Source organism: Schistocerca piceifrons, chromosome 5 (assembly GCF_021461385.2).
Source record: "Schistocerca piceifrons isolate TAMUIC-IGC-003096 chromosome 5, iqSchPice1.1, whole genome shotgun sequence".
NCBI classification, from domain to species: domain Eukaryota; kingdom Metazoa; phylum Arthropoda; class Insecta; order Orthoptera; family Acrididae; genus Schistocerca; species Schistocerca piceifrons.
The window spans coordinates 272,066,398-272,084,023 of NC_060142.1; the positions used below are offsets into that span (position 1 = coordinate 272,066,398).

Below are 17,626 nucleotides of genomic sequence, written 5' to 3' on the forward strand. Positions count from 1 at the left end.
ATTCATGGCAACGCCCAGGCTCACACGGCAAATGCCACTCGTGAAGTTCTCGAATCTTTTAAGTGGGAGTTGTTTCCTCGTCCGCCGTACAGTCCCAACCTGGCACCGAGCGACTTCCACTTATTCCCAGCAATGAAGAAGTGGTTGGCTATGCAGCATTTTGATGACGATGCACAGCTTCAAGAAGAGGTAACCACGTGGTTGAAGGCGCAGGCGGCCGAATTTTACGATGGAGTAGTTTCCAAGCTCGTCCATCGCTACGATAAGTGCCTTAATTTAAATGGCAACTATGTAGAAAAGTAGTATTTAAGTGTGGCTTTCATCTGTATATAATAAAAAATTTTCCAATACTTTATTTATTTTTAATTCCAAAACGTAATGTACTTTGTGGATAGCCCTCGTATTTGCACTTTTTTATGCTGACAGAGTAGCAGAAAGTGGCAGTGGGAAAGAGAAGTCATGAATACTGGAAGATAGTAGACAGTGGTTGTGGCATAGAAATGGAGGAGGAGGCAGTGGTAATGTGAGAGAAAGAAGGGGACACCTTGACAACAGAACATAGTTGGTAGTTAAGACAACAGTGCTAGAAAAAAAGTGAAGGAGACAGTGCTAGTGGGATAGTAATAAACAGGAGTAAGCGGAAATGAGCAAGATCCAGTGATAATGAGAGACAACGGGGAAGAGAGAGATAGTGATAGTGAGAAGACAACAGAAGCAGTGGGAAGGAATGAATGAGGTAGTAGCAGTAAGAGAGAGGAAGAGGGATGCAGTGACAGTGAAAGGATACAGTAGTAGTCTGGCAGACTGAAGGAGATTGACAGTTAGAGGAAGACAGAGGTGATGACAGTGTGTTGGGCTGATTGAGTGACTGAGAATAAGCAAGAGGGGGGATTGGTGGGTGTGAGTGACTTACAGCAATGGATTAGTGGGTGTGAACAAGTTAAATTTAGGAGAGCTTGTGGCAGTGAGGGGTGAGTTCCTTGTTAGAAAGTGTGTTAATATGTTTGAAAGCCAAAATTTTTAAAGATGCTGTGGAATGTAGAAAGAGGAAGCTGGAACCCCACTTTTTACTCTTAAGTCTTTTAAAATGGAGCATATTCAACCCTTTTTTTTCAGTACTAAACTAACACCATGGATATGTGACATGAAGACATATTCTTCCCTTACAGCAGATGCTGTGCATCACTTATCGGTTGTGTTTCAGGAATTTACCACGTACTGTGCATAACAAATTCATGTGTACTTCGTACCACCAACAGCAAAAGTTAGACAAGAAAACTCAGTATTATTAAGTGAAGTCTTTAAGTCAAGATATGTTATTTTCCAGTATACATATCAGAGTTCAAAGAAGTCATTTTACAAAGTTTTTTCATGAAACGTCTCGGTAGGAACTAACTATAGAATCTTTCAGTGTATGTGAAGCAACTTAAAATACAGTTGTCTATGGACTGTCATAGGTGTACATCACTACGAAACATCCGTGACAATGAAGAAAAGGATTCTGCTTTTCGTGGCATGTGTCAGATGATAACTGTCAATCCTGCTGGAGTTGTTCCAGACTTCATTTTCTTTTGTGACGCAGTTGCTTCATGGGTCAGCCCAAAGCCTGACTTAAAAGAAATGTTTCACAAGGTGAGAATGGTATTATATTTCATTGTATGTTGGAATAAATTCCATTAGAATTGTCCTGTAACATCTGTTAGCTAGTTGCTTGTTTATTCACTCTGTAATGTTAGTGGAATAAGCAAACATTTGACAGATTGTGGAACCTCATGATTCAGTAATACTGAGTTTGTTTTTGCTTAGGGCTTCTGAATACCAAAATGATAAACTGAAGTACTCAAAATACAGTGAGTTTTGTTCAGTCGTATTAAGCAGGTGCTCATATATGGTACATCTGCTTGTACAGATTGTTCACAGCGGAATCAATAAACCTAAAAACTTCTGTTCTTCAGTGACTTAACAGTGAAATATTGCTTATTAATTGTTCTGATCCTGAAAGTGGTAAAAAACAGCATGTAGCGAAGACTTGCATCTTAAATACACCTCTTCTCCTTTCTGAATTTACAAAAACCATTGTTCTTCCACATTTTTTTAAAATTATTAGAAACTCAACTTTAGCAATAGTTAATTATTTTGATTATTATTATTATTATTATTTCGTTACTTTCTCAGACGTTAAGTCTGGTTAAAAATGGAAAGTGACGCGGACCTTGATCAAGCGTGACTTCCTTTTTACTGTATGGTACATGTTATATTGCATTTAGGAACTTTCGGGTAATTGAACATGTATCAATAATTACGGATTTCTGTAGTTGTATATGTAAGTTTGGATGTAGCTGTATTGCATTGATGTACTGATGGATATTGTGTGGTATGACTCTTGTGGTTGATAGTATAATTGGTATAATGTCAACTTTATCCTGATGCCACATGTCCTTGACTTCCTCAGCCAGTTGGATGAATTTTTCAATTTTTTCTCCTGTTTTCTTTTGTATATTTATTGTATTTGGTATGGATATTTTAATTAGTTGTGTTAATTTCTTCTTTTTATTGGTGAGTATGATGTCAGGTTTGTTATGTGGTGGTGTTTTATCTGTTATAATGGTTCTGTTCCAGTATAATTTGTATTCATCATTCTCCAGTACATTTTGTGGTGCATACTTGTATGTGGGAACGTGTTGTTTTATAAGTTTGTTGTAAGGCAAGCTGCTGTTGTATTATTTTTGCTACATTGTCATGTCTTCTGGGGTATTTTGTATTTGCTAGTATCGTACACCTGCTTGTGATGTGACCTACTGTTTCTATTTGTTGTTTGCAAAGTCTGCATTTATCTGTTGTTGTATTGGGATCTTTAATAATATGCTTGCTGTAATATCTGGTGTTTATTGTTTGATCCTGTATTGCAATCATGAATCCTTCCGTCTCACTGTATATATTGCCTTTTCTTAGCCATGCGTTGGATGCGTCTTGATCGATGTGTGGCTGTGTTAGATGATGATGATGATTATTATTATTATTATTATTATTATTATTATTATTAATATTAATTTCAATCACTTTCAAGTAATGATTACGTGAGTGAACAAAGGGTATGTGGTTTGAGCAGTGGCTAAGTCTGCTTCTGTATGGAATGGAATACCCTGATGTCCTCCTTGGCACACAGTACGGTATCGGTAGCTCCACGCAGCATCTGCTGTGACATAAAGCTGTCTGCTGGCAAACTCCATCTGCTGCACGTTACACAAGGAGTACCTCAAACAAATAAAAATACAGAATATTGTCTATATATAAATAACAAGTTCTTGTCCGGTACACCGTTAATAAAATTAAAACGGGAGTGACTGTACATGTGCTTACTCATTTATAGATTACGAGGGTACAAAAATTTTGCACCTCTACTGCATATGACAATAAATATCTGAATTTACTTCAGCCAAATTCTGTATCCTCACACCATCATTGTGACAGGCTGTAATAGTTCTGTAATGTTCCTCGTAACTTGTTTATACAGGGGTGAATGTCTGTAACAGCCTTTACAAAAGTGCATTGTGTATGATACTAAACTTTCCATTACATAAGGTTTATTTTATAATTTATGACTAGATATTCTGATCACTATCGCTACCCGAAGTGTTATTGATCTGTATGTAACAACTACTTCAGTGACATTCATATTATAGTGGTTCTCTTTCAATAGCAGGTGCTATCTGTTCTTATAAGGAGCATAGAACCCTAAAGCAGATCTAATTTCTAGCTTGCTCTCATTGCTACTACGTAAAAAATGTTTAAGTTATGTCTGACAATGTGTAGTACTCAGTGTGACTCAAGTGTGTTATTTGAAAGTGCAGAATAATGTATGTAGGGAGATAAAAATTGACACACATGCCTGAAATGGTATGGGTTTTATTGAAACCGAAAAAAAGTGCAAAAACCGGCCAACAGTCGGTGCAGGACAGCAACACTTCAATGACAGTGCAAGGGAATCGTGTATCAAGTGAGCTGCTGTTAGAGCGAGCGAAAGAGTGAGATTATACCAAGCCCGGCTGATAAACATCTGCTGGAAGGTACAGGTTTTATGCAGGATGGCACTCCACTCCATATTGCTACACTTCTGAGAGATCTCCTGCACACATCATTTGTGAGGATTGTTTGCTGAGCTACCATTTCCATCGTGCTTGGCTACCTAGGTCCCCAGACATCAGTCCAAATGACCATTGGTGTGGGATTACCTGAGGTTGAAAGTCTATTGCGATCGTTAGACCTCATTAGGTATGCTAAAAGACAATATCAAATGGCAGTTTCTCTCCATATCTAGTTATATACTGTACATTTTCGGAAGGGGGAGCAGTCAAATTAGAAATTACCTGCAATTGTGGCAAGAGTATATCACTAGTCAACAATTTTGTGACTATAGTATTTGGTAATGCATTTCATTAAAGCTGTGTCTTACATAACCAACTCTCTGGAAATGTTAGTGTAATGCATCATTTTTTTTTCTTCTCATCAGTATTCAAGAAACAAGATATTTAATTTATCCTTCATGAGTTGGCAAAGTAGAACATTTTCTACATAATTTTACGAATTTGTATGCAGTTACTACAAACAATTCCGCATGAAAACAAAATTTTGTCATCAAAATTCCAGATCCTGCATGGATTCAAAAACCAGGTCGGTGAAGAGAACTGGAAACGATTCTCTGACCAATTCCCGCCACAGCTGAAGGAAAGACTGGGCTCCATGTATGGTGTCTGAACAGAGATTACAGGTATGGCAAAAAAAGTGACTTCAGTTGCTGGAGGCGGAAATGTATGAAAAAGTGCAATAGGAAGTATAATTCGTTTTACTACAAAATAATAAAAAGCTAAGAGACAATTAAAATTCTCAGTTGCAGCACACACTAACTCACTTGGTTAGTGACTAATGTGAAATTTTGTAGTGGGTAAATCCATACTGGGGCTAATGTCATGTCTCCAGTACTAGAATTTGTATTGCCGTGTTCTGCTACAGGTGACTAAATGCCTCAACATGGATTCCTTGCCTTCCCCTCCCTCCCACTCTCTTCCCTTCCCCTCCCTCCCACTCTCTTCCCTTCCCCTCCCTCCCACCCACTCCCTTCCCCTCCCTCCCACCCACTCCCTTCCCCTCCCTCCCACCCACTCCCATCCCCTCCCTCCCACCCACTCCCGTCCCCTCCCTCCCACCCACTCCCATTCCCTCCCTCCCACCCACTCCCGTCCCCTCCCTCCCACCCACTCCCGTCCCCTCCCTCCCACCCACTCCCGTCCCCTCCCTCCCACCCACTCCCGTCCCCTCCCTCCCACCCACTCCCGTCCCCTCCCTCCCACCCACTCCCGTCCCCTCCCTCCCACCCACTCCCGTCCCCTCGCTCCCACACTCTTCCCCTTCCCTTCCCTTCCACTCCCACACTCTTCCCCTTCCCTTCCCTTCCACTCCCACACTCTTCCCCTTCCCTTCCCTTCCACTCCCACACTCTTCCCCTTCCCTTCCCCTCCCACACTCTTCCCCTCCCACACTCTTCCCCTCCCACACTCTTCCCCTCCCACACTCTTCCCCTCCCACACTCTTCCCCTCCCACGCTCTTCCCCTCCCACGCTCTTCCCCTCCCACGCTCTTCCCCTCCCACGCTCTTCCCCTCCCACGCTCTTCCCCTCCCACGCTCTTCCCCTCCCACGCTCTTCCCCTCCCACGCTCTTCCCCTCCCACGCTCTTCCCCTCCCACGCTCTTCCCCTCCCACGCTCTTCCCCTCCCACGCTCTTCCCCTCCCACGCTCTTCCCCCCCCCCTCCCACGCTCTTCCCCCCCCCTCCCACGCTCTTCCCCCCCCCTCCCACGCTCTTCCCCCCCCCTCCCACGCTCTTCCCCTCCCCTCCCACGCTCTTCCCCTCCCCTCCCACGCTCTTCCCCTCCCCTCCCACGCTCTTCCCCTCCCCTCCCACGCTCTTCCCCTCCCCTCCCACGCTCTTCCCCTCCCCTCCCACGCTCTTCCCCTCCCCTCCCACGCTCTTCCCCTCCCCTCCCACGCTCTTCCCCTCCCCTCCCACGCTCTTCCCCTCCCCTCCCACGCTCTTCCCCTCCCCTCCCACGCTCTTCCCCTCCCCTCCCACGCTCTTCCCCTCCCCTCCCACGCTCTTCCCCTCCCCTCCCACGCTCTTCCCCTCCCCTCCCACGCTCTTCCCCTCCCCTCCCACGCTCTTCCCCTCCCACTCCCACGCTCTTCCCCTCCCACTCCCACGCTCTTCCCCTCCCACTCCCACTCTCTTCCCCTCCCACTCCCACTCTCTTCCCCTCCCACTCCCACTCTCTTCCCCTCCCACTCCCACTCTCTTCCCCTCCCACTCCCACTCTCTTCCCCTCCCACTCCCACTCTCTTCCCCTCCCACTCCCACTCTCTTCCCCTCCCACTCCCACTCTCTTCCCCTTCCTCTCCCACTCTCTTCCACTCCCACTCTCTTCTCTTCTCTTTCCCTTCCCTTCCCTTCCCTTCCCTTCCCTTTCCCTTCCACTCCCACTCTATTCCTTTGGTATAACCCACTTCTCCTCCCTTCCCACTCCATTCACCCTCTCCCTCCTCCTGCTCCCACCCCCCCTCCCACTCCCACCCCCTTCCTGCTCCCCCCTCTTCTCAAACTCTCCCACCCTTCTATATTGTAATGTAATATCTTAATATGTTTGTTTGCATGGGCGTCTTCCACAGCAGCTGTTAAAATCTGTTACTATAGATTATCTGTCTTGGGCTGATTACAATTTAATTAAAAAGAATTACACCAGCCACATTTAGCTTTTATTTATATAGCGTCATTTGTGATTATTGGTGTTTCTTGACGTATTCTGCTCCTTCCCTCCTGGCTATCAGTGGTGGACAGTTTTTGCCATTCTGCATTGTTTTCTGCACTGCACCTGTTTCTCATTCCGCACTACCAGGAGCAAAATATATAAAGAAACTCCAATAACCATGGATGATGCTTTACAAATATAAGCAAAACGTGTTTGGTGTAACTCTTTTTAATTAAATTGCAGTCAGTTCAAGACGGATAATCTAAAGTAACAGATCGTAATATCTCAGCATCATAATTATGTACATACTTTCCCATGATTGGTCGCAGACACCAACAAATTATCATTTAAGCATGTGCATTTGATTTACAAATGTTGTATTGAAAAAATGTGATAGATTGTTGTGACCGAAGTTAGCTGAAAGTGGACATTGAGAGTGAAGCTAATATGTGCTTTCTTTCAAAAGTAAATGTGAGTTATTGAATGACATTGTAGCTGCAGTCGCAAGTCAACATGTTCCATATGTGTTCTGCACACCTGTACACATTACTGGATAGGAAAATGAATTACTATCAATTGATGTAGACCTAGTGTTGGATAAAAGGCAGATGTGAAATGTTCAGCTATAGAAGGCAAAGAGTGGCTGCACTGTGTAATAAACTTGTTTGCTGTTACTGCTTTAGCACAGCTGTCACTGTGAATGCCTCAATATACAACATTGAGTTTAATATCCTGGTGCAGGATCCTTTCTTAGCAATTGAAATTCATCTAATAACCATATTGTACAGATGCTGTCATAGTCATTACGCTGTTTAAATAATTTCAGAATTTTTTGTCTTTTCAAATTTCCCGCTGTTTTTGACGTCGCATCATAACCCATTTACTGGGTTGTTTTTTATATGAGAAAAGAACAAACTTCACAGTATTTCATTAAAATCACCAATCTCACATTATTTCACAAAAATGCCAGTCCCGCATCATTGTTTTTGTGAAATTTTTGTGTTCCTACTTGTTAGCTTTAAGTCCAGTTACCTCCATGTGACAAAAGCTGTGAAAAATTTTCTTGAGTTGGTATTTCCTTATGTCTTGCATATCATCACATAAACAGTTGAGCCAAAACAATGACCACTGCACATGACAAGACTGAACAAATGGTGCCTGGTAGCATTGCAGACATGCGATGCAGTAAGAAAATTTTGTAAGCAGAGCAGAGATGAATGGCGATTTATTATACTGGCGATGTAGAGCAGATTAATACAGCCAAGCACCTGGTAACAAGCAGCTAATGAACAGTTGTTCACATACTACTGTCGTGTTCATCTGTGGGAAGTGGCTGAAGGACACAAACAGTTAATAGGCAACAGCATGTTGGATGTCCTGGCCTCAGGTTTGAGGCTTGCTACCTCTGTAAACAGTATAAGTAATGATCTGTAAAATCTTGTGATACAAAGAAATGTTGGTGCAGTCACAAGTGTCACGGAACAGTGTTTACCTTGCATTGTTGAGCACAGGCCTCTGTAGCAGATGGCCCATACGTGTTTCCATATTGAACCAACGACATAACTTTGATGGCAGGATTGGTGGTATCGTATAAGTTGGATCGTGTGTCAGTGGAACGAGTGGCTTGGTTGGGTGAATCACATTTCTTGTTATACCAAGTAAACGCTTGTGGCTGGCTATGTATCCAGGGGACATCTGCTTGAAATGTGCACCACACCCCAGATAAAGACCATTAGGAGCAGTATTATGCCACAGGGGCATGCACCTGCATTTCCATGGCATATGCGGTAGTAATCAAAACTGACAGCTAAAGACTATATGAACTTTATTGCTTACCATGTGCATACCTTAATGCTCGCTATGTTCCCAGAAAGGGTTGACATTTTTGAACAGGTTAAATGTCCTTGTCACAAGGCCAAATTGGTGCTACAATGGTTTGAGGAGCATGATTGTGAATGCAAGTCGGTGTCTTTCCACCAAATTCGCTTAATGCATACCCAGTGGAACACATCTCAGATGCTATCAGGTGCCAGCTCTGTGCCCAGAGACCACCAGTCCATATTTTCAGGATTTTCTTGACAGAGCATAGATATCTGGGGCCACTTACTTGCAGAAACTTGCCAAGGATTTGTCAAATCCACATCACATACAATTACTGCTGTATTTTGTTCTAGAGGTAAACCAACACACTACTAAGTAGGTGGTTGTAATGTTAACAAATATGATTGAATCTTCAGCAGATGAAACCAATAGATTATATACCGAGGCATATCAGTCATATTCTTTGCATTGGAGATTTTAGGAACAGCATTCTTTCATTCCTATTTGAATTTTCACGACATTCCATAGCATGTTTCATCCTTATCACAAGCTTATTGTTGTTAAAATGGCAGTTATCTTTCATACATTATATTCCATCACATTCAGTTTGGAATAAAATGTTTTGTGCTTTGCAGCTTTCACACCAGTTATGTCATAGCTTTTACTTCGTATACAGGTGCTACAATGAAAAAATGACTATAACAAGTTGGGGTAAAGTGGCAACATTCATGAAGGTGCATTTGGGATGGGAATGAAGTAGTAACAAAGGTGAAAAAATTCCAATAGTTAAATTTTGTCCATCTCTGGTAAGAGAACTTCAAGCTTCTGACACAGGACTGAGGAAAGCTGTCAGGGGAAGGTGCTCTGATAACAAATCCATGATTTACTGTGAGGTGTTTCTCAAAGTATGATAGCATGTGCATGCTTAAAGAAAGCACCTCCAGCCTGTAAATGCACAGTTTGATTCAAGAGAAACAAAATACAAATACAGAGCATGCAATACATCACAATAAGTTGTCAAGTTCCACGCTTATTGTGTGAAAAAGCTATTAACTATAGATAATGGGAGACTAAAGGTGAAATTACTTAGATACTTGTATTAAACACAATGGAAAAAAATTTTAAAAAATATATTTTTGACTTTTCCAATGCGTTTCCAAATCTGTGATCGAAGAGGAGAATGGAAAATATGTACGGAAAGCTTAAAACGAATAAAGTGCTTAGGTTTCTTTACTTTGAAACTTAAGGCCAGATAAATTAATGTGCTGACACACACACACACACACACACACACACACACACACACACACACACACACACACACACATTCAAAGGTTTTAGGGGCTGTAATACCTATTTATACAAAAATTAGAAACCCAACATATGTCAGTGAAACAAAATTAATCATAATTGCCTATTTCTGAGGCTCAATTATTATTTTGAAACTGAGAATTGTTCAGGAACTTTGATTATTTGGTCTTGAAGTTGGTATCTAGAAATTTTATTTGATTTGTGTGTTCAAACTGGTAAAACTCCCAAAACATTTTACAGTGCACAAATTTTTTCAGTTGAAAGCTGTTTACAGAAGAGTTACTATGCCTAGCACAGATGAACAGGAGCAGTTGGATATTTCAAATTCTTTCATTTTCATTTTTAAGTTACCAGCCAGTTACTTTTTGTATGTCAGTCAGTTCATAGGTTAGAGGAAGGCAGTGGCGTGCCACCTCCAATAGGGCTATGTTTAGTACAGCAGCATAGTGTTCAGACCAACCTTGAGACTGATGAAAACTTTTCTTAACTTTCTGAGAAAGTAGTTGAGTGGTGATCTACACAGAGAGAAAGAGAACATTAGGCTTTCCTGGCATAATAAGTCTTGAAAGTCTCTTAGTTTCCTGCTGGATTCTAAAATCAGCTCACTTCAATATTTCGCCAATCCAACTGTTTGCCATCTTCAGGAGAACGCTGCTTCTGCTGATAAGTCTCACTGAGAACTGATGCCAGACTGTAAATCGACATCCTATATGGGCCTCCATACCATATATGCGCCACTATTCACAGGACCAGGTGGAAGAAAGAAGGCAAGAAGTGACCCACATGCTACATCGGGCTCAACCACTACGAGATGACATCTCTTCCACAGAGAGTAACCATTTGTTCAGTCAGGAATTATGATGATGTAGTAGTTTTACCAGCTGACAAGGGGAATGCCACAGTTGTAATGACATGGGATGATTACTTCCTTAAAATGGATTTACTACTCGACAACCTGGCTTACGGAAGACTATGTAGTGACCCCACAGAAGGGATTAAGCCCAAGAAACTTTCACTTTTGAAAAGGAGCTCATTGTCCAAAGATTTACATAAGAAACTTCATCTTGGTGCCGCCATTCCACCCAGATTGTTGTTGTTCTGGTTGTTGTTGTTGTTGTTGTTGTTGTTGTTACCTTTAGTCCAGAGACTGCTTTAATGCAGCTCTCCATGCTACTCTATCCTGTGCAGGCCTCTCCATCTCTGAATAACTACTGCAACCTACATCCTTCTGAATCTGCTTAGCATATTCATCTCTTGGTCTCCCTCTATGATTTTTGCCCTCCACAATTCCCTTGAATACTAAATTGGTGATCCCTTGATGCTTCAGAATGTGTCCTATCAACTGATCCCTTCTTCTAGTCAAGTTGTGCCACAAATTCTTCTTCTCCCCAGTTCTATTCAGTGCCTCCTCATTAGTTACATGATCTACCCATCTAATCTTCCGCATTGAAAGATTCTATTCTATTCTATTCTTTTCATGTCTAAACTGTTTATCGTCCATGATTCACTTCCATACATGGCTACACTCCATACAAATACTTTCAGAAACGACTTCCTGACACTTAAATCTGTATTCGATGTTAACAAATTTCTCTTCTTCAGAAACGCCTTCGTTACCATAATCAGTCTACGTTTTATATCCTCCCTACTTCCGCCATCATCAGTTGCTCCCCAAATAGCAAAACTCATTTACTACTTTAAGTGTCTCATATCCTAATCTAATTCCCTCAACATCACCTGATTTAATTCAACTACATTCCATTATCCTCGTTTTCCTTTTGTTGATGTTCATCTTATATCCTCCATTCAAGAGATTGTCCATTCCGTTCAACTGCTCTTCCAGGTCCTTTGCTCTGTCTGACAGAATTACAATGTCATTGGCAAACCTCAAAGTTTTTATTTTTTCACCATGGATTTTAATTCTTAATCCAAATTTTTCTTTTGTTTCCTTTACTGCTTGCTCAATATACAGATTAACATATGGGATAGGCTACAACCCTGTCTCACTCCATTCCCAACCGCTGCTTCCCTTTGATGCCCCTCGATTCTTATAATTGCCATCAGTACAAATTGTAAATAGCCTTTCGCTTCCTGTATTTTACCCCTGCCACCTTCACAATTTGAAAGAGAGTATTGCAGTTAACATCGTAAAAAGCTTTCTCAAAGTCTACAAATGCTAGAAACGTAGGTTTGCCTTTCCTTGATAAATCTGGTAAGATAAGTCGTAGGGTCAGTATTGCCTTGCATGTTCAAACATTTCTACAAAAAACAAACTGATCTTCCCCAAGGTTGGCTTGTACCAGTTTTTCCATTTGTCTATAAACAATTCGTGTTAGTATTTTGAAACCGTGACTTACTAAACTGATAGTTCGGTAATTTTCACACCTGTCAACACCTGCTTTCTTTGGGATTGGACTTCTTATACTCTTCTTAAAGTCTTAAGGTATTTCGCCTGTCTCATACATCTTGCCCACCAGATGGTACAGTTTTATCAGGGCTGGCTTTCCCAAGGCTATCGGTAGTTCTAATGGAATGTTGTCTACTCCTGGGGCCTTGTTTAGACTCAGGTCTTTCAGTGCTCTGTCAAACTCATCACACCGTAGCATACCTCACATTTCATCTTCATCTACGTCCTCTTCCATTTCCACAATATTGCCCTCAAGTAAGTCGCCCTTGTATAGACCCTCTATATGCTCCTTCCGCCTTTCTGCTTTCTCTTCTGTGCTTGGGACTGGTATTTCATCTGAGCTCTTGATATTCATACAGGTGGTTCTCTTTTCTCCAAAGGTCTCTGTAATTTTCCTCTCAGCAGTATCTATCTTACTCCTAGTGATATATGCTTAGACATCCTTACATTTGTCCTCTATCCAGCCCTCCTTAGCCATTTTGCACTTCCTGTCGATCTCATTTTTGAGATGTTTGTATTCCTTTTTGCCTGCTTCATTTACTGCATTTTTATATTTTCTCTTTTCATCAATTAAGTTCAATATCTCTTCTGTTACCCAAGGATTTCTACTAGCCCTCATCTTATTACCTACTTGACCCTCTGCTCCCTTCAGTATTTCATCTCTCAAAGCTATTCATTCTTGAAACTTCCTGGCAGATTAAAACTGTGTGCTGGACCAAGACTCGAACTCGGGACCTTTGCCTTTCGCGGGCAACTGCTCTACCATCTGAGCTACCCAAGCAAGACTCATGCCCCATCCTCACAGCTTTAATTCTGCCAGTACCTTGTCTCCTACCTTCCAAACTTTACAGAAGATCTCCATCAAACCTTGCAGAAGTAGCACTCCTGAAAGAAAGGATAGTGTGGAGACATGTCATCGACATTTTTATTTAATGACAACATATTTTTAGCAGAATGATGGAGTAGCTGTGGATAGTCCTTTCACCCATATTCACCAATTTATTTATGGAGGACTTTGAGGAAATGGCACTGAGGACTTCAACTTTGCAACCAACATGCAGATGGAAGTATGTAGATTATATGTTTTCCGTCTGGCGCCATGGACGTGATGCTCTCAACAGATTTTTGTACCACTTTAACTGTCTTCACCCCAGTGTTAACTTGACCATGGAGGTTGAAAGTGATGGGATGATTCCATTCTTGGACGTTATGGTTTACAAAAAACCAGATGGTACTCTGGGAGATCCTGAGGATTTCTACACAGAGCATATTGCACTTCTGACATGGACGGTTTAACCCATGAACTTGGGCATTTGATGGCTGTTTTTTAAGGAACATGGATACTTGGAGAATCAGATTCTTCAGGCCATGGAGTTTGGACCATAAGCAGAGGTGCATGAAGAGGAGCATAGATCGATGGCCTTGGGGCATATCAATTAAGATTGGAAGAATTTTGAGAAATTTTAACGTTAAGAGTGTGTTCCATCCACCTTCAAAGATTAGAGCATTACTTAGCATTGTGAAAGATGATTTGGGGCTTAGGAAGCCTGGTGTATACAAAATTCCTTATCGATGTGGGAAGGCTTAAATCGGCCATTTGATTCGCACACTTCATGACAGGTGCGTGGAACATCGCCGTGATAAGAGGCTACAACAGACGGAAAAATCAGCGGTAGCAGAACATTGCTTAAAAGAGGGACACAGTATGAAATTTGACTGTGATAGTTGCCAACACTTCCAGTTTTTGGAACAGTCTCCATAAAGAGGCATTTGAAATTAGGTTGGAGGATAATTTAATTAATAGACACAATGGGTTTCCTTTTAGCAGGATGTGGAAGCCTATACTATCATGCATCAAAACAGAACATTCTTCAGTGTGATTAGTCCGAGTGTTCGAAAATCATCTCAGAGTGCAATATATGTCGCCGCCATTGTTCTACTAAGGACAGCACCACGTTCCCAGTCTTTGAGGGCAGTAACTGTGATGGGCGGCACACGGCACTGAGGCCTATATTGGACATTGATTTGCAGCATTGCATCTGTTCTCAGTGGGACTCATCAGCAGAAGCAGTGAGGAAACCCGAAGAGACTTTCAATAAAGAGAACACATTGCAACATCACCGTTTTTGTTTTCCACCCCCTACCCTGTTTCTGCTTCTCACATTCGTAAAAATTATACAGAAACAAGTGGTGGCTTTGGTGCAGACAGCACAAAGTGTCTTCCCTTCAATCATATTTTTATAACAAGACAGCCATCAATAATGTACACAAAGGTGGAAATCATAGTCACATGCTTCTGAGTGCAAACAATAGACAAACCCAGCAGAATGTAATGCAGAGTCTTAATTTCCAATCAGTAAAAAAGTTTTTATGTCAGTTCTATATTTTATTGTTTTGTACCCAGGGGAACAGTATTTTTGACATCTTCTCTGTTGCAGGTGGTGCACGGGGGAGCAGCGAGGGGGGGTGGGTGAAACCACTTTACCGGCAGAGTGGCATGCTTCGGCTGATGCTCCACGGCCCGCATCACACCTGGATTGCGCCGCAATTCGAACATGGCGGCACCCCGGCCTCGAGCTGCAGGGGGGGGGTGGGGGGTGGGCCGGCGGGGAGGGAGGGGGCAGGGGAAGGGGCGCGAAGCTAGGGCCAGCGGGTTCTCAAAGTTCAGTGTAATGGTCTTTTTATGTTAAAATTCCGTTCTTTCTTGTTGTCACTTTTTATGCTTTAACATGTTTAAAATAGGGAAACTTTTCAGTCGCTACTGGAATTTTGTGGGATGTCAGACAGTTCTAGAAGTGGAATTAGGTTAACATCTAAAAATTAAAGTAACTGTACTTTAAGTTTAGTTTGTAAGATGTACCTAGAGTAATATTTTTAAGGCTTGCATTAATAAAATTATTGGTAAATAGACATTAAAACATTACAATTATAGGTGTGAGGGGAAATATCTGAATCCTCAAGAGACGCCTAAACGGCTCCGACGGACAGTGTATATTGTTCCAAAAATTCTTCGGTAGTCTAGTCCGTCTCTGCTTCCGACCCCTGCATTGCACTTGTGCTGTATATGCAGGAGACTTGGTAAACCCCCTTCCCGGTGTTGTGTAGGAAAATTTCGTAAGTTTGCCACGGCAAGTGGGCCGAGTACTTAGAAGTGCCTTAGTAAGCATCACACGCTACAGCAGGTGCTGCTGCAGATTTGTTTCATTTTGTTGAGCCTCACAGATCTAATGCTATTGTTTTTTTGGTGTGAAGCAATGTGTGTTTGTTTTTTTTTTTTTTTTTTTTTTTCCTTTAAAATGGTGGTTTCACAAGCAGAGTTTTCATTTAGTCACTTGTTAAGTACAGCGGGTCCCTTGATTACTTTTTATTTGTGTGTAATGTAGTTCTTTCTATAGTTGTTGAAGATCATTTGATTAAATGCCAGTGACTGTGTGATGCTCAGTTGCTATGAGGTAGGCACAGTAGACCAGCCAAAACATTGGTCTGTAAAATGTTTTCCACAATAATCTCACAGGTCTTCATGTGAGTCAATTCAGTCGTTTTTAGTGCTGTACTTTTTATGCTGAATAGTGTGTGTGTGTGTGTGTGTGTGTGTGTGTGTGTGTGTGTGTGTGTGTGTGTGTGTGTGTGTGTGTGTGTGTGCGCGCGCGTGCGTGCGTGCCCACACACTTGTGTGAGCTGTGTTATTGTTTTTCAGGAAACTGAGTACAATTAGTTGAGCAGTTATTAGTGAATGTGATTAATAACCTTGGTAAATTTTTAAGTATTTTCTTAATGTGATCAGTGCTGTAAGTACATGTAATACTTTTAAGTTCCTTTTTATAAATGAAGATAGTGAACACTTTATTTCTGTTAATAATTTAATAGTGGGTGAATATTTGCTTTACATGACTTGCAGCGTTGTTGCAAGTATCTTTAGGAAATTGTATTTTCATTCTTGTTGAGTGATAGAGCTTATACTGTTTTAAGGTCTCTATGAGAAATGTGTACTTCAGCTCATAAAATCTGTTGTTGACTGAAATTTATATTTTTTTAGTAATCAATTTCTCCCAAGTAGCCTTCTTTAAGTTCCTTTGACATAGTTTTGTTCCCAATGACAGAATCTCCACAGTCAGCTTTTCCCCTTAGTCTTTATTCAATTACGTATACTTCGTTGCCATTTTTACTACATCGCTGTTATGTATATTTTCTAAACTATTTCATGTTGTCAGATATTTAAACCCTCCTATCAATAAAATTGCTTTCAATGCAGTTACTGTAAACATAGTCACCTCTCTAATCAAGTGTTTGGCAACTACAATAAAACTCATATATCAGACTTAAAAGTTTAATAACAGAAATGAACCACATGATATATAAATTACGGTTTATAAACAGTGTTAACGTGTTCTTGAATCAGTCTTCACTGGTTGATATAATCAGTAGTATGTTAATCAATCCTTTTTGTAGTCGGGTATAATTTTGAATACACTTTGTGGAGTAGTAACTGACCCTTAGTTTTTTTGTTTTTTATTTATGACATTAGTGACTGTGGCAGCTTATTCTTTTTGTTGCCAAGTACTGGTTTCTCTTCTAGAATAAGTATATAAGTAGATCGATAAGTCTCTGATGATTTCCTTATATTGTGCTGTGATAAAAAAAAAATGCATCCTCCATGTCTGTTATTGGTGTCCTCATTCAGTGCAGGCACATAGAAATTTGATCATTCCATTAATAAATGCGGAAAAGGATACTGATAAATTTACACAGCTTAAAATAATGTTTTGCTCAGATGTTCAATGTTTCACTAATTCCTGCAAATCTTCATACAGTGTACTGTTATTTATTTTTTCTTTTTAAAAAAAGTTACTTGTTATGGATAATTGGTAAATTAATACTGCAGGAGCAGAATTAACTTGTTTTAATAAATTTATGGATGCCAGATTTTAGTACCAAAGTAATAGTAAGTGTCCATGCTTTAGTGATCTGTGATTATGTATAGAATATTATATAAGTTGTAATGTTAAGGGTAGAAATTATATTTTTGTTAGCAAATCATGTGGTACTAAAGTTGTGAATGCACATTTATAATGCTGTCATTTGTTTTCTGTTGTTTAATGTCAGGTGATCTCACTGGAGAGACACTATAAGTTCTGTGACATTTCTAATGTTTCATAAATGCTATGAACTCTAGCACTTTACCTTGTAAGGCAAATGAAGATTTTTTGCATGGCCTGTTACATGCATCCACTGAGATCACTTGACTTCTCTGTGAAAATGCATAAACATAGTGTAATTATAATTCTGTAA

General features: G+C 40.9%; 1 protein-coding gene across 1 annotated transcript in view; it reads left to right on the forward strand.

Moving 5' to 3' along the window:
- The window catches only part of LOC124798024 (transportin-1), a 156,497-nt gene extending 141,595 nt beyond the window's left edge, over positions 1-14,902 (forward strand). Inside the window, exons 18-20 of the mRNA XM_047261234.1 lie at positions 1,458-1,632; positions 4,648-4,768; positions 14,776-14,902. Coding sequence (XP_047117190.1) covers positions 1,458-1,632; positions 4,648-4,755 — 283 coding nt within the window. The 3' untranslated portion in view covers positions 4,756-4,768; positions 14,776-14,902. The remainder of the gene's footprint in view (positions 1-1,457; positions 1,633-4,647; positions 4,769-14,775) is intronic.
- Positions 14,903-17,626: the final 2,724 nt, after the last annotated feature.